General features: G+C 34.7%; 2 protein-coding genes across 3 annotated transcripts; both read right to left on the bottom strand.

The window, feature by feature from the left end:
• Positions 1 to 669: 669 nt before the first annotated feature.
• On the bottom strand, positions 670 to 6,442 carry LOC122599742 (FRIGIDA-like protein 4a). Its single transcript, XM_043772302.1, has 3 exons — positions 5,384 to 6,442; positions 1,904 to 2,079; positions 670 to 1,367 (listed from the first exon to the last, which is right to left on the bottom strand). Exons 1-3 carry the CDS (start codon positions 6,282 to 6,284, stop codon positions 861 to 863), a joined length of 1,584 nt encoding a protein of 527 aa, XP_043628237.1. The 5' UTR covers positions 6,285 to 6,442; the 3' UTR covers positions 670 to 860.
• Positions 6,443 to 15,227: 8,785 nt separating this feature from the next.
• Positions 15,228 to 20,298, bottom strand: LOC122602268 (photosystem II D1 precursor processing protein PSB27-H2, chloroplastic). Of its 2 annotated transcripts, none has more exons than XM_043774977.1 (4): positions 20,099 to 20,298; positions 17,526 to 17,691; positions 16,688 to 17,079; positions 15,228 to 15,549 (listed from the first exon to the last, which is right to left on the bottom strand). In XM_043774977.1, the coding sequence occupies exons 2-4, from the start codon at positions 17,602 to 17,604 to the stop codon at positions 15,412 to 15,414; spliced, it is 609 nt and encodes a 202-aa protein (XP_043630912.1). In that variant the 5' UTR covers positions 17,605 to 17,691; positions 20,099 to 20,298; the 3' UTR covers positions 15,228 to 15,411. The 2 variants fall into 2 exon arrangements, with proteins under 2 accessions (XP_043630912.1, XP_043630913.1); XM_043774978.1 differs by having other exon boundaries at positions 17,526 to 17,680.
• Positions 20,299 to 22,451: the final 2,153 nt, after the last annotated feature.

Below are 22,451 nucleotides of genomic sequence, written 5' to 3'. Positions count from 1 at the left end.
AAAGTGGTCGTGTTGGTATCAAAGATTCAAAGTGTTCTTGACCCATGATGCTTTTGGTTTGCAATTTTATTCCACATCATGTATTTTAAGACTACAATCATCATTTACCGTTTCATATATACATACATATTCCTGCCAACTCTGATATTGTCTTAATTGGTGGTCATGCCATCACTCCTTTAGCATATTTATACAAGTGATGTGGCCATGTGTATATCTAAATACAGATTCATGTTATCATCGTAGCGCCAATAATGTGATTACGTATACGATGTAAACTGAGAATACAAAAGGCATCGTATACCATAAATTTAATGTATCCTGTAAGACTAGCGGGAAGCCCAATGCTCCCCCCCCACCCCCCCCCCCCCCCACCCCCCCCCCCCCCCAAAAAAAAAAAAAAAAAAAAAAAAAACGTGTATAGGCCCCATTCCATTTCATTCCCTTCCAAAAACCACGGTCAACAATAAGAGTTGAATGTTCAACTTCCACATACATATCATGTACCATGCTTATGCATCTAACAAGTTATTTCTGTATTTTATGCCGCAACAACTAGTCATGCAAAGCATGTAAATTGGTGCCATTCCTACTAAAAAAGACAGCAGCCCAAAATGTACTAATTTAAATCCATTATAAAGCTAAACAGGCGTCTCTGAGATAGATGACTTCATTAAACTACATTTTTCACATTAGGATTAATTCATAATGACAGCTTAATCAACATCAGAAATACAAACACACAACACCTACCGTTAAAAGGTTAGCGATAGATTACAATACAATATTAGGTAAAGACATCAAGTTTTCAGAGGGGTCATCATATGATCAGAGTTATCCATTACCAGTCATCATCTTTTCTACCGATAGTAAGCTTGCTGGTAACCCCCATAGCCCCCATAAGCAACAGCAGGAGGATGTGGATAGTTCATTGGAGGGGTACTTGGATACGAGAAACCCGGAGAGTGCGGTGGCGCTTCCGGTGAGTAAGTCACATAATGATTGGTGGGTGGGCTCCTGTTGTTTCCATGTCCATACATTTGGGGCGAGACTGTGTATGGAGGAGAATATTGGGTATGTGATGGGGGAGATCTCACGAATGTTGGTGGTGGGGCAGGAAACGAAGATACATATGTGTTCGTGATACGACCTGCCTTGGCCGGTGGCATGGGTCCCACGGTGCATGCTCGTGTTCTTTTGCTGGCAGGACTTGCAGCAGCTGGCCTCTTTTTCTCTATCTTTACCTTCTCCAACTGTTCCAGCCGCTTCTTCAGGTTTTCAGGAGGAAACTCCGACTCCAGTTTGTATTCTTCTATGCACTTGATGACAACTTTAAGTGCAGACTGCTCCTTGCGTGCAGCTAGGTGCTGTAAAAAATCACATAATGGAGAGAATGGAAGAATTATGTTACAAGTCAGACCCTTAATCTGAAACATGAGTTTGCCTAAACAATTTCTGCAGAAGGGCAATCATATTCCACAACAAGCTGATAAAAAAATCAACAGTTGAGGTGGCAAACTGGGTGATTCAGAAGGTGGGTAATTGGCTTGAACAGGTTTATGACCCAAAAGTGATCACACAACTTACATTAGTTCAATGATAATATAATATTTAAACTAGAATGACTGACAAAAGTCTATGCATTCAAAAGAGACACCTTGGGAACCATTTGAATATTTGACCCCTTTGATCCATTTGACATGTTTCCTTTTTAGCAATTTTTTTAATATCAACCAGTTTGGTTAGAGATAATACAAATGGGACAAATTTGCCACCTCAAATTAATAAGCTTTAGAGTTTGAAGAAAATATTTGAGCAGATATGATGTTGATCAATAGAATACACGTATGCAGAAGCACTATATGAAGTGATACTTATAAATGAAAAGGAGGATATTGAATACCGTGGCACGGCCAGAATTACAAGGATCCTCCATGATAGATGTTGCAGCCTTCTTTGCATCCTTGAGAAAAGCTTTTAGCAGAGGAACTGGGGGAAACCTCTCAACAAGGCCGACTTCCTGAGTGAAATGCACAGCATCAACTTGCTGTCCCCTGCTGATTAGTTCTTCAATCATTTCTGCAACACAAAGAAAAAATAAAACTTGGTTAAAATTGGGGCATTAAAATGGTTCTCTCTAGGGGGAAAATACAAAGTGTCAGGCCTGATGACACAGTGGCGAGCCAACTCTTTAATACAAGTTTTATTTGCGCTTTGATGTTAGATGCTGCGCAGTAAATTTTATTTGAAGGAAACCTTCAGAAGAAGCCATATAGAAGATTCAAGGACACGCGCATCATTCTCAAGAAACTAGTGGTAGGCATAGATACAAACTTAAGTAAACAAATTCAGAAGTTTATACTTTGATGCTAGAAGATCCTGATATGAACTATGGTTAAGAAGATGGAAGAGGTTAAGAGTCATTTTCTATTAGTTATCTAATTATAAAATTAGTAATTACTTGTGGGTGAAGTTAGGTTAAGAGTCTTGTATATTAATGTAAGGCCATTAGGCCATCGTGTTTAGGTATTGGAGATTATTTAAGTTCTATGAGCTAGGAGTTGCTGGACTGAAACCAGTTGTGGAGCTTGCTGAGGCTCCAACTCAGTATTTATCTTCTATCTATCTAATATATCTGATCTGTACCATATCAGATCCTTAATTGACAGAACCTAAGTCAAATCACTCCAAACAATCACAACTCTTCTAAACATATCTAGCCACTTTAATTGGACAATGGCTTATGGCCTTATGCCATCTTTATAAGATTCTCACTCCATCAAACAAAAGTTGATCATTAACTTGATGTCTTGATGACTAAAACTTAAGATTTCCAGTACTGATTTTATGTATTAGTTTAGTCAAAAGTTAATTGGCGTACCTACAAAACCTAAATTTCTTGCTACGCCACTGTCTAACTAGTAAAAGTTTCAGTTAACTTGATCACGTTGTTGTTATATTATGAACAATGCTAATGATTGTTTCATTACTTTGGTTAAAAAATTAGTCTAGTCTGTTTAATTGTTCCATGAATTCCATTGATGTGTTGCAGCGGGCATCAGTGTTGTTAAAGGCATGCGCCCAGGCCGCCTAGGCGCAAGGCGATGGCGAGGCAACACTTTGCCGCCTGAAAACCTAAGCCCAGGCCCACCAACAATTTAGGCGGCAGTCTACTATTTTCCATAAAACCCTTTGGCGCCTAAAAACCCTTCGGTTATCCAAGAAGCGTATTAATAGCATGTCATAAATCACGTTTATATATTGTTTCAAATATCAACATCAAATCATCAATCAGAATATATCAACATCAAATCATTCTTCATAAACATATTCTCCCTTCAACTTCAGGCAAGTTTTCTTCTTTTTTTCTTAAAATTATTTTTTCTTACTCAAAAGATTTTTCAACTGAAACTTTCTTTCATATCATCTGTTAGAGCCAATGAATCAAGGTGATAATGTTTCTTAACGTCCTAAATCTAAAGACCCTGGGTGGAAGTACAACAAGTGGGCATGGCATAGTCCGTGGTTCGAATTAAGTTTTGTCAATGGTTTTGAACTTTCTGTGTTTAACAATTTGTCTTGAACTTTTTTGGCTTAATGCATTATGTGTTATTTAGATGGAATTTGCTAATTTGAATGACATTTGGTTTGGTTTTTACTTTAATGCGCTTTTTTTTTCCGGGCGTGCGCTTTTTTTGCGCCTCTCGCCTTCGCCCCATATAGGGTCTTTGCGCTTTGAGTTTGCCGTCGCTTTTGACAACTATGGCGGTCATAATGTATCTCTTTTGCGAATCTATTTTTGTTTACAGCTGTCACACAAAACATTCATGAACAAGAAGCAGCTTGGAAATAAACAGAGGCAGAATAAGCCTATCCCAAACTTAATTCGCATCATAACCGATAACACTATCAGGTATGTAAACTATTTTGTAAACTACATTAACTTATTTTGTTAGATGTTCTATGCATTCTATCAATATTTCATATAAGAATGCATATATATAGACTATGAGTCTATGACTATCAAAAAGGTGGGTTTAGTGTGATACATTTGATGCGATAAATTGTACACTAATATGTCCCTTGAATATTCGATGGCCGAAAGATAATACAGTCGCTTATTATGAATCATATTAATTGGTCCCGAAAAGTTGATACAGTCGCATATAAGTCATGATGATTTCTTAAGATTTTGTATGAATTGGGTGGACAGAGATGTGGTTTTAAGTCTTTTCTTAGTATGTCTCAAAATATATATAATTATTATTTATTCGTCTGGGAAACTAATTTTGTCATTTGAAAACATATACGATATATTAAGTGTATAAGTCGATCAAAACGGTTTCTTAAGATGTGCAAATAAAAGCAACCTATCTATGGAGGTCCCATAGGCGCGTCATTGTGACACCGACGGCGTGGCATCAACCGTAGCGGTGTACTAAGTGGAATCTACGGTGTCTCTTTTGATGACCACCGAGCGGTTATGTGCACTTTGATATTATATTTTGATAGGAGGCGTATGGATCGGTCCTAGGAATTTTGATAAGTTTGAGGTGGACGTTTATCGTAGTGTCATACGAAAAGTTTGGCACCATTTGATAAGTTATGAATGATTAGTGGAGTAGCTACCCTATGATTTCATTCGGCCCTTTTTGATAAGTTATAAGTTATAAGTTTTGGCTCTTATGTGCATTATTTTATGGAACTTGGATTTGTTAAGTATTTGTTAAGTATAAGTATAAGATATTGATGAAGTTATACCTATTTGTATTTTGATTCGAAATAAGTGTGTTAAGTATAAGTATAAGATATTGATGAAGTTATACCTATTTGTATTTTGATTCGAAATAAGTGTGATTTGAAATAAGCTGTTTTGAAAATAAGTTTGTCTTTTAAATATACGTCTCTGCATTTGATATTATATTTCTGCTTTTGTCATATACGTCACTGAGCTTTTGCTCTATTCCTTTTTCCTTCTTATACGACAGGTTATCAGAAGGGCTTTGGGATCGAGAGAAAAGAGTAGATAGTGGTGGACTTAGCAAGCCTTGACATAGAGCTTTATATCAAGATTTAGAACATCATTTGTATTTGTCAAGATGACTTTATAGCTTGACTTTGGTTTGACTTTAAATAAGATTAATGCCCTTTTGTCTTTTAGTCCTTTTGATATCATTTTATTTTGTAATGTTTAGAAAGTTAGGGGCGTTACACTTGAACTATCATTGTCTTATTCCATCTCCAAAGTTTCTTACCCCATCTAATAAATAGTTGATCATTTAACAACCTACTAGCTTTAAAGATTGCATTCTCAATAAGAATCCGAATATATATATATATAGACTATAACTATCATATTAACCAACTAAAACGAGCAATATACCAGGCATTTGATCACCGAGGCCGAGCGAAACAGCAAGTTTAGGCATCTGTTTACGCCAAGCGGAACCAATAATAAGCTTCCTATAAAACCCGAAATCCTCCTCTTTAACAATCCCAAACGTCACCAAATGCTGCAAAAACGTATGCACATCCGACCCCTTCACATTCTCAACCCCACCACGACCCTCCACACCCTCTTTCCATTTCTCGGCAATCTCGTTCGCCCGTTCCTTGACTTTGGGCGTCACAAACACCCTCGATTCCCCGATTACCGGGTCCACCATCACGGGCACCAAACTTTCAAGCATCAAAACACAAGCCCATCCCAAATCGTTCCCAGTCTCCACTTCCCTCTTATCCTCCGGAAAAACCTCCGAAATCGCGTCTAAAACAAACATTGCAGGGTCCACACACTCGCTTAACGCCGTTGGCACTTTGACCCTCATTATTTCCATTTCCTTCTTCTTTCCACATATAAGCCCCCAAAATCCGACCCAATCCAACTTCACACACATCCTCTTCATTTCTTCTTCGTCGTCATCATTTTCCTCATCATTATTACATCCGCCGTCTTTACTGACTTTTTCAGTGGCGGCTCGTAACGCGTCTTCCACTTTTCGCATTGCGAGAGAAACGGATTTCTCGATGGTGGATTCGCGGTGTTGGAGGGCGTCTAACGACGCGTTGGTTTCGGATTCGAGTGTTTGGATTTTGGATTTGATAATATCTGATTTATTCATCAAGGTTTGCTCTAGTGATACAAAATGATCTGATAATTCCTTCCATAATAGTGTACACGTCGTCATCAATGAAGCTTGCTTTTGAAACTCGTCGAAATCGGGTGGCTGGCAGGACTGAGTTGACTCGCCCGGATCAGGAACCGGGATTGAAATCGACCCCATTTTTTGATTTGATTTTTTGATTTGATTCAATTTGGTGACTCAAACCCTAGAAATGAATGTTTTAGAGAGGGGGATAAAAAGGTGGGTGAAGATGAGGGGCGGATGATTAGTGGGGGCAAGTAGTGTAAGAAAGTTTTCTTACTCTCTGTGTGTGTGGGCGTAGGATAAGGAGACAAGGATTTACATTTACATGTGATGATAATTATCGGTGTTTAAGGTTTAAGATTCATTTAATGACAATGATTTACTATCGTTTCTAGTCCCGCACCTCTAGCTGATGCTCTAAATAACTCTAACAATTCACGAATGGTTAGGTGGGAAATTCGTTCAATTTATTTTCATTCGTTTAATTAAATGAACGAACATGAGCAAAAAAATTGTTCATTTAGTTGAATGAACGAATATGAGCAAAGCTCTCGTTCGCTCATTTATGTTCATAAAGTTCGATAATATCTTCGTGAACGTTTGTTCTTTTATGTTCATTAACCGTCTTTCGTGAACAAAAACAATAGTTTGTTTATGTTCGTGAACATTTGTTCATATACATATATCAATACCTAGAAAACTCGCCATTCATTCATGAACTGTCTTGCCCGTGCCATCAAGAGCTACAAAAGGAAGAGCTTTTTCTCGGTATCAATGACTCACTTATAGGCAAAAGAAAAAAGAGTGGACTTGGTCATCGCTATTGGTTTTCTTTAAAGATCCATCAACTCAAAGAGAATGATTGTCGGAAGCGGAAGTGACTTCGCGGGCGTGCATACTTACTTAGTTACGACTTCTTCCAACTGCGAGGAAAAAGCTTTCCAGCAGTCCAAGCAGATGCGAGTGAAATTGCTGCTCCGGAATTATTTTTCGCTTTTATGAAGCCTGGAACCATGTGTAGCCTGTGCGAAGGAAGCCTAGACTGGAAAGGTGGTATCGAATCCATCCTAAAAAAGAAAGAATTACCTTTCATCTCTTGAGCTCAGTAGGATATACTTGATTCAACTTTCGGTTAGCATGAAAATGCAACTATATGCTTAACGCATTTAGTTCAATGTAGGTGTAGGTAAGGATGTGCTCTAAGGGATAAATTTTTCTATTCCCATCCCGAATCTACTTATCGATACTCGTTTCATTCAGTTCTTTAAAAGGTTCGCTCATGCTGGAGGGAGCATCCCCACTTAGTGATCGGTCCGCTAGTTCACGCAAATCCGAAGAAGTTATCACGGACGAGCCACATGCAGGGAAACTTGCACGTGTGGTTCTGGCCGGGCTTTCCTGAGGTATCTAATAACGCTTTAAGAAAATAGTTTAAATATAAATAATTCTTTAATACTTACTTATCTTTATTTTAAAAAAATATAAATATAAATACTTCTTTTTTAATAAATATTTAGTTCGTTGTGTTCATTCATTAATATTCGTTCCTTTGTGTTCGTGGACACAAACGAATGAACATGAACAAGTCATTATGCTCGTCTATCTGTTTGTGAATACAACATTATGTTCGTTTATATGTTCGTGAACCGTTCGTTAAGTTAAATGAACGAACATGAACAAGGTCTCATTTGTGTTCGTTCGTGTAACACCCAGGAAAATAATAATAATAATAATAATAATAATATTAAATAAATAAATAATGAATTTACTTATTCACTTTGTATATACATATCACAAAGACAAAAATGCAAGTAAGGATTATTGTTAAAATTCTTAGATAATATAACGAAAAGGATAAATATTAAAGATTTGGACAATGAACGTGGCTAACGATCTATTTATGGTGTCAAAGCTTAGTTCATCTATTATTATTATATTAATCAACTATATTGATGCATTTTATGGGATAAATACAAGATAATTAACTAATAGATAAATATGTGTTGCTAGTGTTAAACGTGGCCAACAACAAGAGGAGCCAGGTAACGAATTCTAGTCCAATCTAGCTATCAAGTTGTATAGAAGCTTAATATTAAAATGGTAATAACAATAACAATTAACACATAAAAAGATCAACTTTCTTGTAAAATTGCAGCCATCTTTGAGATGAAATTCTCATCTTTCAACCGATATATCTTAGCCATCACAATAACATTAATTGCATATTACCTCTAAATCTCATCATCATAAATCTCAAAATTAGTATCTCTTGCTCAAGCTTGGAAATTATTAATTCAACAAATTAGCAAACACTTCTTTGTTTACAATAAACATTAATTATAATAACAATAATAATAATCTAACAAGAATTGAAGAATGACGTGCATGTTGTTGTGATTCAAACGCAAGAACGGAAATCAAGGATACAAAGAACATTGAATACTTTGGGTTGGATAGAATACTAAGCAATTCCTTAGCAAAATTTGAGACGTCCATGAAAGGGTTTGGATTATGGACTAGTAGATTCATGGCCAAGGTGAGTACGTTTATATACATATATCTATATTATGGGGTTAATATGGGCTCGAAGGGGACGGGTTCCCTGGGTTCCATATTAACTTGTTGATGTTGTTGACATGGCTCGAAGGGGACGGGTTTCCTGGGTTACATGTCACCATGATTGTATTGTGACTGGAAGAGACCACGGTACCGGATGTACTTAGTGGCATCGGTATGGATCCATATCTTATGTTTGTTGCTTAGGAATATTATGTGAGACCGGTGGGCGTTAATGTTCCTAAGGCTATGGATGAGGGGCCATGATATACGTATGTGTATATGAATGAACTAACTAAGCACTAGCTTATTGTTTAGTTGTCCTCATTTTATAGGCAACCCCAAAATATCAAGACAAGCAGAAGATTGACTAGAAGTTTTGTGCCAAAAGTGCCAAAAGTTTATCTTGGGGGATATAAAGCTTATATGTGATCATGGGTTAGTAATCCCTCGTACTTGCGCTTTTGGTACTTATGTATGCCCATAACAATTCAATTGGTTCTTTTTGACATATATAATTACTATACCATTTTTGGATGATATATATTTTAAATTTTTACATATCATCTTTCAAATGATTAATGAAAGTTATATATATATAAATAAAAATGGTTTTAAATTTTTGGGGCGTTACAAGTGGTATCAGAGCCGTGGTTTAAGGGATCTAGGTGTTCAATCTTGAGAGAATAAATACCTAGACTTAAACCATAGATTGTGGCAGACCACAACGATATAGGTCGCTTTATAGTAGCATGCAGAAATGTTTAATGAATTTAACTTGAGATGTTGTAATATGTAATCATAATAATGACTGCGGCATTATTACGATCATATATCAGAACAACTTAAGTTGAATACATTAAATATAGAAGTATATGCTAGTATGAGGCGTTAGAATTCGATACATTTAAATTAACATAATTAAATTTATATTGTAAAGATGCTTAATGAAAAATGAATTAATGACAAAGGTTATATTTGAGAAATGATCATCATTAAAATGAAATCGATAATGAAAGTGAGATTATTCAGTACGGAATGATGTAAACAATAAATGAAATAGTAATTGAGTTTTTACAGATTTTGTTTGATCTAAATTGATCATAATGGAAAACGAATGATATATGAAGATAAAATTTTGAATAAGTGCTAGACCATATTGAAGTTTTTTTTTATAGAAAAGAGTAAATGGTCTATGTGTCCATGGAATGATAGATGAATGATGAATAACGTGTTAGGGAAATGAAAGTAGTTCAATATGAAATTTAATAGCAATACATACAGAGTCAGAATTATGTATCAAAAATAATAATAAAAAAATAAATAATAATAAATAAAAATAGCAACTTGATGGAACTATAATTTCTTATAGAGGGTGTGAAATGTACAAGTAAAATGGTTGTTAGAACCGTATGCTTCTATGGATTTATATGGGTATATATATAAATAGTGTATGAAATGTTATACGGAGTAGTTTTCAGAAGGAATCTTTAGTCATTTATTTGAAATTGTTTGTTGTTAGCGTTTTGTTATAGGGTCACTTGGCCCGTTTGTTATTATCATTTCCAGATGGAGCTTTGATTGAGCCTAGTGTGTTAAACATGTGTATCATATCATATATAATTTACATGTTTAAAGTACTACTATTGAGTTTTGAGGAGATCTTATTTTTACAGCCATGTTTAGTTTGTTCCATTTTGTGTTCAAAGCTTGCGTATAAATAGTACTTCTTGCCGAACGGATCATTTAGTGTAAATGAATAGTAGAATTTTGCTGGGTCTTGGTGTTGATAATTACACTTGGTATAGATCATGTTAAAAGCTTTGTATACTTGTGGGTTGACGCATATGCTCACTTAAGTACTAGTTTAGTAGTAGTTGTATTGTATTAGCATATAGGTTATTGAGGCTTTGATTAGATGATTTCTTCATGGGTCAATTTCTTTTGTGTCGGACTAGTGGTTTGCTGTTCACAAATGACGTAAACAGGAAATCTATAAATTTTAGAAGCTTAATAAGTGAATCTAAATTAGCAGAAACATATGTTGGCTAAAATGGGAACTGATTACTGGTGTTTTATTTTTAAAGTCATATTGGGTCATGCACGCCTAAGTATATGTTATATAACATGTCTCATATGGACGACTATTCACATTATAGAGATGGGTTTTTGGCAGCTTATCTTCTTAGAAGTCCATAACTTACTTGTACAGTTATACGTAGACTATTATGTTCTTAAGAACCAGGAGAAATGGGTCGTCTTACAGTATTTGCCTTGTCATTAACAACTAATTGCTCATAGATGACATTAGAATATCGGTTTCACTAGCCAGGACAAGGTCTTTATTTAATGGCGCAAGAATTCTTTTAGAATATCATAAATGTGCCTTTCTTTTACCAATTAAACTTTGATAAGCTACAATTATTTGAGATGGTTAGACTAGTTTGCCAGAAACTTTTGGGGATATGTAGATACTGAGATCAATTGAGGACTAGTTTAGTGAATCTCTAAGTTCCATATAATTAACAAAACATTATGTAATTAAAAAAAAAACAATTACATTAATATATATTGCCATTAGTTTGCCGGGAAGTTTCAAATGTTTACGAGTTAAAGCCTTGTGAACTCGACACTGTACTCTTTTATCTCGCAATTGCATGATATAATGCTTATTGCATTAAATAGTATTGTGAAAAGAAAAAAAAAACTTTCAAGCTCGAAGTATATAGTATAAACCAATATATGTTCATTAAAGTGGGTGACCTATTGCATTAAACAAAATAATATATATTGCATGAAAGCTCGTAATCTCGTCTTTCAAATTTCTCCAAGAACGAAATTTATTTTTGTGACACATAATGCTACCAACGGTGTCATGTCATGCATAACGCACCGTATGAGGCCATGAGCGTCCTAATATTTTATTTTAGTGATAACTTTTTAATAATATAGATATTCATGATTGTGAAGAGGCTCTCTTAGCTTTACGCATAAGTTTAGGATTTTTCTAGATAGAGCCATAGGTCTATGGGTCATGTTTTTTAATTTTTTTTCTTGGGTTTTATATATCGCCTAGACAAGAAAAGAAAAAAACTAGGTTCAAAAAACCTGTTTTGTAGGCTTAACCAAAACCAGTTTGGTTTATAGAAAACCCGACAGTTTAAAACCGATTTGGTTTTCGGATTGGGTTGAGATCGTGTTTGTGCGGTTTTTAAGAAAAAACCCGGTAAGAAAAGGGTTCATGTTTGACCAAAAACCAAGTTCAAACCGGTTTCGGTTTTCATCAAATGTTTTGTTGACCAAAAACTAATTCGGGCCGAGTTGGATCAAAGTTGATTTTTCCCACCACTAACAATATTAAGTGTACATTAAAAGCGAGTAAAAACTAAATGAATCAACCATATATCATTATTTATCTGTGGGAATGAATACCTACGATTCTAATAATGCAACGTAACGATTCTGAATGAATGCGACACAGTTTGTGTGTGTTTCATTTAGTCGATATAATTATAATTGCAATGAATATACTACGTTTTTCTAAAGTATAACGAAATCAATACTAAATGCAATCTAACTGGTCTTTGTTTCAATTAGTCGATATAATTATGATTACAAAGCAATAAGATTGAGATAGATTTGGGTGGTGGTGTTTATTTGTTTTTGGATAGAGTTATATTGGTCATTTTGGAAGTGATGAGACCTATTCTCATTACCTACAAATTAGTTTCTATCTCAATTTGACATTCTCTCATGTTTTTGTTTTTTTTTTTTTCCTTAAAGCAAATATCTAAACCTATCCTACTTAAATCTAATTTCTCCAATAAATACACCAAAAGGAGGATCGAACCTCCACTTACTCCAAAGATGCCTCTTACCACCTCACCAAAGTGGAGGTGGCTCTCTCATGTTGTTACATCTAATATTTGTTCCAATATATGTAAAAAAGTGTAAAATTAACATGTCACTCGTGTCAAAATGACAACGAAGATTTTGTAACTTTATAATTTTTAGATTGTTGATGATGGTTGTGTACTTGTGTAGGATAAATAAAATCTACGTTATATGGCGATCCACATTATTTTGTGGTCAAACAAGTGGGCAACTAATTGTATAGATTATATATCGATGGGAAAATTCTATAAAGATAAAAGTAAAAAAAAAAAAAAAACTTTTGATGTTTTAATGGTTAATAAATGTTGAAAAACATGATTAAAAATTTAGTATAAAAAACATGCAAAATCGAAAATAATTTTTAAAAGTAACCTATGTTATATAAATTTCAAAATGGAAAAATGCAAAATGCAGCCATTAGGACTGCATTTAACGTGCATAAAAAGTTTGTATTTTTAATATCAAAAGTCCACCCCTTAAATTTTATGGTAAGTGTACAATTATTTAATGCAGGATTAAGATCCTTTAAAGTTACTATTAACTTCATAGGTGAAGTTGAGAGAAACTTAATCTTTGGATTAAAATCAAAGGTTAAGATTCAAAGTTGATATTTAAATTTTGACCCTTGATTTTAATCCAAAGGTCAAAATCATCAATTTTAGCTATAAAATTAATAATAACTTTAGGGGATCTCAATCCCTTAATGCATCTTAACTGCAGCCCTAAAGGTTGCGTTTAGCAAAATTGCTAAACTCAATTGCTATGGTAATACACCTATTATTATTGTTGTTGTAGACTTTGTAGTAGTTAAATTCTGTCTTTGAAAAATTTTAAAGTACTCTAACAAAATAATGGGACAGAATCAAAATAATGGCCCGAATAAATGGACTTTTTATCTTACTTTTAAATCTGAATTTTATTTATTTCAGCTTTTATTTTCTAACACTTTAATCAACAACTACTAGTGTTACAAAGTAAAAGATGATACTCTGATAGCTTTGCTTTTTAATTAGTAATAATTTCAAGTTTTCAATTTTGGTTTTAACCATTATCATAAACATGATAAACTTCATTTTAAATCAAAATACGTTTTCATATCTTTTTTTTTTTTGGTGTTAGTCTAAGTTACGGTTATTGGAACTACTAAAAACAACCAATTCTAGATTAAAAAATAGCAAATGGTCTTTGCCACCGGCAGCTGCTGATTGTGAGTTGGTTTGTATGACGGTTATCAATTTTTTGCACAAGAAAAATAATTGTAATTTAAAATAACTTAAACCATGAACTAATTCAGTAACAATATACCAAATTTAAGTATTAAACTATCACTTATATACAAAGTGTTCTTCGTAAAGATGATATATATTCCCGTTCAGACACGAGTAGCTGATTCTTTTACATATATCACAGAATTTGTTGATGCACTTTAAGTTGGTATTGAGTTAGATAAGCAACGGTAAAAAAAACATCCAAAAGAAAGGGCTCAAACGCTATAGTTGGGGTATGTTTGAAAACATTAGCTGGAACGGATGACTAAATTTGATAGTCGAAGCTTGGTGGCAGGAGTTTTCATTTATATTTTGTAGTTGTAGCTTTTGTTTATATAAAAGTGGTTGTAATAAACGTTTGACATATATAGACCATTACAAAATTTTCCTTATGTTATATTAATGTGATTTTAGAGTTGCGATCGAAATAGAGAGTTTTGGAGAGGATGCAATTCTAGTGCTACAAAAACCACTGTAGTCTGCAGCCATGGGGTCAATGGTGAGGAAAGTCTTTATAGTGAGATTGAACATGATTTCCATCATGGAAAGAAGATGTATTATAAAGGTTTCTGGTGGTGGTGGTACAAAATTGTCCCCATTTAACTGGTAATGCTAGTCCACTGGTGCGTCTACTTTGAAACAAATAGTTCGAACTAAGACAGTGTTGATTGAATCTAGTGAAAGCCACTTCAGTGCATGCTTGGCTCTATGTATTTGAACCAGTTTGATGAATCATATGCTAGCAGTCTAAGATATCCATAATAGGGGTTTTGGATTTTTAAGGATTGTTGAAAGTTAAACAACTACTAATTAAGAGCATGGATCATGGCACAAAAATAGCACCAAGATAGAGGACGAGGTTATGCCATTATGGTGTTATGCCGTTATGGTGTGTGCATGCCAAATGCACCAAGTAATTGAAGATGATGGTTGCACCTGCACCAGTAGCTCAACAAAACTTCTAGGCAGAACGCAACATACTCAGTTCACTTATTAAAGACGCGTGGTGGTGGTTAATCTAGGATCATGGTATTTGCCTAGTGCTGCATTGCGTTGAGACATGCTAATATAATATAACCCATTTTTGTTGCAGCTTTTGTGCAAAGTAAACCGGTAAATAGAGAACGTTTTCTATATTCACCTTAACCAGGGAGAACGAATCTTTGACTCAGATGCATTACAGGGCCTAACACTCATGACCGTTTCAGAACCCTTTTCGCAATTCCCAATATCTTTATCTGTAGAGGTTCGCTTTTGTAAGAACCTTGATGGTGGTTTTTGTTTTAGCTTTGTCTCCAAAATTTTCGGGGTCGTTATATAAAGTTTGTTATCAGAAAACTCAATCAAAAACTCATTCAGATGATCAGAAACACAAAATATATCTGCAGATTGCCATTGTGGTTCGGACATTTACATTTAAAAACCCCAGAGCACAAAAGAGAATAACCCAATTGATTCATAACTTTACGAATGAATATACGGACTATTAGTAAAAATGTAAGAAGATTGCTATATTCTTTTAAAACCTGATTAAAGCTAATAACTCACAAAAACTTGTCTGCTATATCAAGATTGCTAATAATTTCCGACTTCACTTCTTCAGGAAGGGGAGCAGATGGGCCTGCCTTTGAGTAAAACCCAGCCAGAGTTCTAATTGCTTTCTCAATCATAACATATGACTCCTGCAGCTCGGATATGGCAAATTAAGATTCATCAAGAAGTAGTTATGTAGTCATATTAAAGCATTAACTACTTGCATAAAATAGATGGACATAAAAGTATTGTCTGCCCAACACGACTTGACCTGAATAGTACTCAAAAGAATAGTTAATTTTCAGCTGAACATGTAATTTGACTCGTTAATGAACATGCTCACCACATTTTTCGTCTACCATGAATTTTCTTAGAAAGATGCATTTCATCATAATTCCTTGCCTTCGCCACACTAACCGGTGTAAATTCAAAAAAGGGTAAATGGGTGGAAACCCTGTGATCCCATGTACCAAACTTTTGAATTTTGACTTGTTAATGAACACGCTCACCACATTTTTCCTTTACCATGCATTTGCTCATAGAGATGCATTTCATCATAATTCCTTGCCTTTGCCACACTAATGGGTTTAAAATCTTTACATGCAAACTTTGAAACCCATTTACTTGTGGGTCAATTTGAAATATGTTAATTCAAAACTCGTCATATGAGATGAATGGAACTTCCTCCATTAAAATGATTCTTGAAACCATATATTAAATGAAAAACAAAGCATTTTCAGGTAAAACCAACCACACCCATTTTGAAGTGTACTAACGGGCAACCAGTTATGCGTCACAATCAGCCTACCAATCCACCTATAAACATATCTATACTTTTCACATAGATAACTTTTGGGACTCAAACTTGACTCTTCTTGTAGAGTCTGCCATTTCGGCCTGTTAACTTATATATCAGACTATCAGTTAATAATTCAGGTATGTTTTACTCTAATGGGTCAAGATATCCTATATTATAGTTAGCTACAACGAAAACACGTCAAATGGATTGATTGTGTAAAACAGCTTCAAAGTCACCTGGAGAGTACTCTAAATGCCTAAAACCTTTTAAATCATTATGTTTTAGGTCATTATTAAATAGTTTGATATTTGTATTCATATATGACTAAGTGACTAACTAATTTTAATAATAGAATCCTCTGACAACTTTTTTGGGTCAGCTAGATTTGCTTCTACCCATAGCAAGAAGATTTGACCTATTACTCTATCCACGACGAGGAGTATTTTGACACCTTAACTTTGTAAACACCAAAGCATAAAGAAAGTTACCTCATTGCTTACTGTCTGTTGTCCCCTCCAACTGCCTAGATATTCTCGTATAGATTCCTTCGCTGCATCTGCAACCCGTCTAAATTTAGCCATATCATTCGGGTCTTCCTTTAGTGACTCACGCAAAGTCTTCACCACCTCTCTTGCAGAATTCAAGTAAGCCTTGGGCAACACTTTCCCAGATTTTGTTTTCTCATTAGGATCAAACAATGACTTCATGGCCCCAATTAAAGTTTCATCTTTCTCTTCTTCGTCTGGTTCATCTATGGCCTGTGCTATCAGTGGTGGATACACAAACACCGAAACTAACGCGACACCACCACTTGCTAACATATGCCGACGGCTAGACCCTATCTCTCGATGGACAACATGACACTTGGACTGCAACTTATCTGTTGTGCAAGATATAGTCAAGTGGGAATAAAACAAATCAAAGTGAGATGCTTAGGAACTTGAAAATGCTGCAATTATGTGATATTAAATAATCAAGTCAGATGTGACAGAACTTGAAAATGTCGCAATTATGCTTAGGAACTTGAAAATGCCGCAATTATCTTTTTGACTATAGAATCATCCTTAACATATCAGAAATACAAATGAGTAAGTATGTAAACAAAGGATAAAAGTGGCATAAAAAGGACGTCTAGTATTCAGTTATATAATCAGCTTTGCTGTAACTTGTCAGAAATGATTATCGGAAACTGAATACATGACCCCTAAATGATTACATAATTGGATCAGAATCTATATATGCAAACACTAAAAACTGAATATGTGAACTGCTAATGTGTTATCTTACATACGAAGTAAAATAGAGCTGAGCGCCTGAGCCACTTACAGTCTTTCTCTGGCAAGATTTTATCAATTGAACTGCAAATCGGAGAGGGGCGGATCTTAAACAATAGGAAAGATGTCATTCTCTGTTCCAAACTGTATGCTATTAACTCTATCTTGAATGCATTCTACATACCATTAGCCCTCTACCATGCATGTCTGCCATTTAGCTTTAGCAGAAGCATCATCAGTTAAATAATGCAAGTAAAACTTTGATAATAATGCAGTAATAATAAAAAACATGTTTGCTACATATGAACTTTATCAGCTTCGTTATTTTGCTTGTTTAAGAAGTGCAATGACCTCATCCAAAACTAGCAGTACATTCTCCTCAAAAAATAAAACGCACAATTAACCCTTTTACATAAAATGAATTCTTGTATTGTGTTTGAGTAGTGTCTTCAGTTACCCCTAACAACAAAGAGTCCTTAAACAAAGGGATATTCTCTTGCAAGTTGCCATATAGGTTTATCTAGTAGACCATTTTAAATGAGTTTTTACAAACATCATGAATAGTTTAAGTTACCCCAGATACTGCTAAATGATCTAGTTTTCTATATTTTTTTCATAATATATGTTGACGCGAAAAGTCATACTTCCATTCAGTACGTGCACTCAACAGGAGGAGCTATGGCAAAATTTTGCATTAGAAATACCTATTTTACAACCGTTGGATTGACTACTGACAGTAAAGTTATCTCATTGTACTATGAATTGATGAAATGTATTACATACCATATTCCAACACTCATAACATGTGAAACACACTTGATAGACCTAAATGAGGAACATTTTGATGATCTTTATTGTTAAAACACTTCACAGACAGATACTTTTAAAAGCAATTTTTTTAAGGGGGAAGTGAATATGGCGTTGTCAATTTTTCTAAATACTGCCAATTTCCCTACACATAGATCTCAACCACAATATAGTAAGCTGTACGAGTTACATTACATGTATGTAGACTACTCTTCCTTGACCATTCACAGTGTTCTACAAAGGTATAACAGAGAAAACGTACCAGGGTGCTTTTTAGAGCTTAATCACGGGAGTAAAATTTAAAATGGGTGTTTTAGAAATAAGTGATCGAATTGAATGATATGAACTTTAATTACTATTTGATTGTCTAAACATGTGAAATTTACGATAGCTATACAGATTTACGGTGCAATATGTAACTAGCTTAGAGCAATATGTGTGCTTATTTTAGTTGTCTCAGGAGAGGCATATGACATATGCTAGAAGAGTTAAGTATTTGGGGATGCATGTAATTTTTCCGCTTTTTCTATTGTATGACAAAAAAAACTTTTCATCCGGTTCATTGTATGTGATTAACTTTTTCTAAGGCATCAATAAGTAAAACACTGAATTAAGAAGCAAGTAAAGGGCCAAAGTCCAACTGTCATTACAAAATGGGCGGATCAGATAACTGGATAAGAGGGTTTGGACTAAACAATCCAGTAGTAAACCGGATTGAACAGGTCTCAGTCGGGTTGACCTGCTAAAGTGAATGCTATTCAGTTATTATTAAGATTTTCGATTCCTAATTTACCAGAAAGAGGTATATTTCAGATTCATGTATATACAAAAGGCACTATTCAAATTATATCATATGATTGCAGTAAATTTATAAGTATATACTCCAAAACATTACCTAAAATGGACTTCATTAAGATGATTAGTAGATTTGGCAGAAGCAATATTAATATTTAAGATAAACAATTAGTATCAAATACATTAATCTCGATATAACATATAATGGACTTCATTTATGAGTAGTTAACAGTAAAGGGAGGTGATAATACCCGACTTAGATTGAAAGAATTTCGATAGCAGATTGATATAATCAGAGTATATATTTAAGCAGCAAAGAAAGAGATGTTGAGATGAAAAGATAAGGCAAGTTGAAAGAAGATAATTTTGATGCAATGAGAAAAGCCCCTTGTGTTTTCTTTTACTCTATTTTTTTTTTTCCTATCCAGATAACAAAAGACAGAAACTTGATCCATATAACCTGTTCTCTAATACAAGATATTCTATTAGCTCATTTTGGGGCATATGGGAATATACAATGTAAGCAGTCTCTTTATTTTCGGGTAGAGGTGTAACTGTCTACATACATCTCACATCTCCCTTACCCAACCTTTGACGTGATTGGGTATTGTTGTTGTTGAGCTAAAATAGACTCGTAGAGGAATAATCATAATCCAGATTGACCCGATTTTGAGCACTTGTGGGTCCATTTTGTTCAAGGTATATAAAGACAAGCAAAGGTTAAACAGGGTAACGATGATTTGTTTGATGGTGATAATATTCACTGGTCTAACAACTTATCAACTATACCGGAAACTATTCGAGCCATAACTCTTACATAATTAAACTTGCATAATGATAAACCTATCTTATGTATATTTAAATACACCTACATTCAACTTAAAAAGTATATCATCTAATTATAGTTTCAAATGTCCAAAATATAAACCGAAGAACTAAGTACACTCTGGGGCTTTGGGCGGTTTCAAATGTGCAAGACAAGCCGAGAAGAAGAAGTAGAAAAACAAAAGAAGAAAAGCTTACCAAAAACAAAGAAAATTCCCAGATTGTTGTGTGTTTGTTTGGTCAAAAGGGGTGAATATACTTGAGTGTGTGCGCTTTGTGCTTGGCTGGCTGAAAGTCTACGTTCACTGTTAGTTGTACAACAGATAGCGTTTTGGATAACAGGTACAATAGTCGGAAGGTGATCTATGGACGTCGTCTCAATTTAGATATTACGAGTAGTTTTATAAAAAGAGTTTGGCCAACTAAAGGTATTATTAATCTCAACGCTGCATTTTGCAGTTTTGAGGCCTGACACCTCAATGTAGTATGTGGGAGGTTAAGATGTAGGAAGGCCTTACCTCTACCTAAATGGTAGAAAAGACCCTCCAACCTTTGCATGGGATGAGGATCAAACCCATAACCTCTTCTCCCGAAGCAAAAGTGTTTACCATTGATCCAACCATACTATTTTTTTTTTCAGCATGTTAAGTAAGCTAACCCAATTAAAAGTATTATTAATTGGGTTAGCTTGAATGTACTACCATGTAAAGTGCATTTTTGCAATATATCAATCTATATGATACGTGTATAACCGTATCTAATTGCATATTCAATTTTTCCTTTTTTTCGAAATACTATTAGGATCATTCACGACACTACCTTTTGCAATCAATAACAGTTATGCGATCATCCCGAAATATCTTTTAAGGAAAAATCCAAATAATTGGGATAAACCCTCTGTTTGCAAGTCTCGAACCCGTAATGTATGTACATCCAGAGACTTTATCCCACTTTTTGATAATCATTGAGCTAAAGATTTTGGACTCGATTTTTCCTTATTAATCTATGAATCTACTAGAATACAATGTAAAACCCAAAGGCACAGAATTATGGTCTCAAAAATAAAAGAGGCACATAACCATAGTTAGCATGAAAATTGAATATTTAACCTTTATCTTTATTGACAAGCTCCAAACACTTGATCTAAATTTGTGTAAATTTGACTTATGAATGTTAACCATATTATTATTATTATTATTAGGGGTTAGGAATATAAGACTGTCGGATATCTATGTTTAGGTGTGGAACATTCACATATTGTTTTTTTAATCCATAAAAATCATGAAGCTCATGCATTTATTCATTAAACAATAAATAATAAAATATTAGTATGTGAGAGGTTCCACACCTAAGCTTAGGTACCGTACAACCTTATATTTCATTTTCCATTATTATTATTATTATTATTATTATTATTATTATTATTATTATTATTATTATTATTATTATAGATTTAAAACCCATGCGTGAATATATGTGTCATCTCACAAAACGAGTTTTATTTTAATCTTTTGGTGGGCCCCATCTGTCTCCTTTGTTTCTTTTTTTGGTTTTTTCGTTTTCTAAATTTATTTGCTAGCCTAAAAATTAATAGCAGATACATGTAAGTTCCACACAATTATTCTTTACAAGTTTTTAAGTGGCAGGTACAACATTTAAAGCATATACATATGTCCACATGACACATACACATGAAGTCATGAACAAGAACACCTCTGGAAGCAACCACCGTCAACAACCACCGCTAACAACCACCACCGGTTTCCTTTCAGCAAGTTCTTGAACAAAGTTTTGTCCGCGAATATAGACTTAACCCAGAAAACAAAGGCAACTTCTTGATTGCCTTAAATAGGTTTACACAACAACGATGACTTTTCTGTCAGCCTGAAACCATTGCCGAAGTCGCAATCTTACGGTAGCCCCCATGAGGTCACCCGTCACTGCTTACAAAAAAAAAACAGCAATACTACAACTAACCGTGACGTATTCTGTAAAAAAAAAAAGGTTTCTTACGCTTGCTCCATATTCCTGAAACTCCTATTTGTCTCTCTTTTTTTCAGGCCACTTTCGCTGATAATAATAAAGAAAATCCCGAAATCTCTGCACGTCAACGATATTGTTTATGAAAATGACGGTGACGTTGTCATCTTTAGCAAATATACAGAATATATGTTTAATGATCAGTTATATTGTCTTGAAATACTTTTCCAAAATTGTTATGTTTGTGAACGGACAGAGAACAAAGAAGAATAATTACCAAGATGAAAGGACAAAGAGTGATAGAGAAATTGGTTTTGAATAAATAAATACACACAAATTATGAAACGAAGCGCGTAACCCGACCAGGGAAAAAGTTGTAACCCGACCACCCACTATTAGCGGCGACGTCGCCGCAAATAGTGGGCCACCATCTGTCAGTCAACGTATGTAAGTGACCGAATCACGTGGGTGTGGACCCCACTATTAGCGGCGACGTCGCAGCAAATAGTGGGTCCCCCCACGTCGATATAAACAAGGCAGCAGCTCTCTCTTCTTCACATTCGTTCATCTT

Source organism: Erigeron canadensis, chromosome 5 (assembly GCF_010389155.1).
Source record: "Erigeron canadensis isolate Cc75 chromosome 5, C_canadensis_v1, whole genome shotgun sequence".
Taxonomy (NCBI): domain Eukaryota; kingdom Viridiplantae; phylum Streptophyta; class Magnoliopsida; order Asterales; family Asteraceae; genus Erigeron; species Erigeron canadensis.
This window is presented reverse-complemented; position numbering and strand designations above follow the sequence as displayed.

Excerpts from the sequence above, each read along its gene's own strand:
- LOC122602268 (XM_043774977.1), bottom strand. The coding sequence starts at position 17,604 with ATGACATCTTTCCTATTGTTTAAGATCCGCCCCTCTCCGATTTGCAGT. Across the intron at positions 17,080-17,525 it reads AATCTTGCCAGAGAAAGACT|ATAAGTTGCAGTCCAAGTGT; the intron begins GTAAGTGGCTCA and ends CTTGCACAACAG. Across the intron at positions 15,550-16,687 it reads AACAGACAGTAAGCAATGAG|GAGTCATATGTTATGATTGA; the intron begins GTAACTTTCTTT and ends TCCGAGCTGCAG.
- LOC122599742 (XM_043772302.1), bottom strand. The coding sequence starts at position 6,284 with ATGGGGTCGATTTCAATCCCGGTTCCTGATCCGGGCGAGTCAACTCAG. Across the intron at positions 2,080-5,383 it reads CCTCGGTGATCAAATGCCTG|AAATGATTGAAGAACTAATC; the intron begins GTATATTGCTCG and ends TTTGTGTTGCAG. Across the intron at positions 1,368-1,903 it reads GTAATTCTGGCCGTGCCACG|CACCTAGCTGCACGCAAGGA; the intron begins GTATTCAATATC and ends GATTTTTTACAG.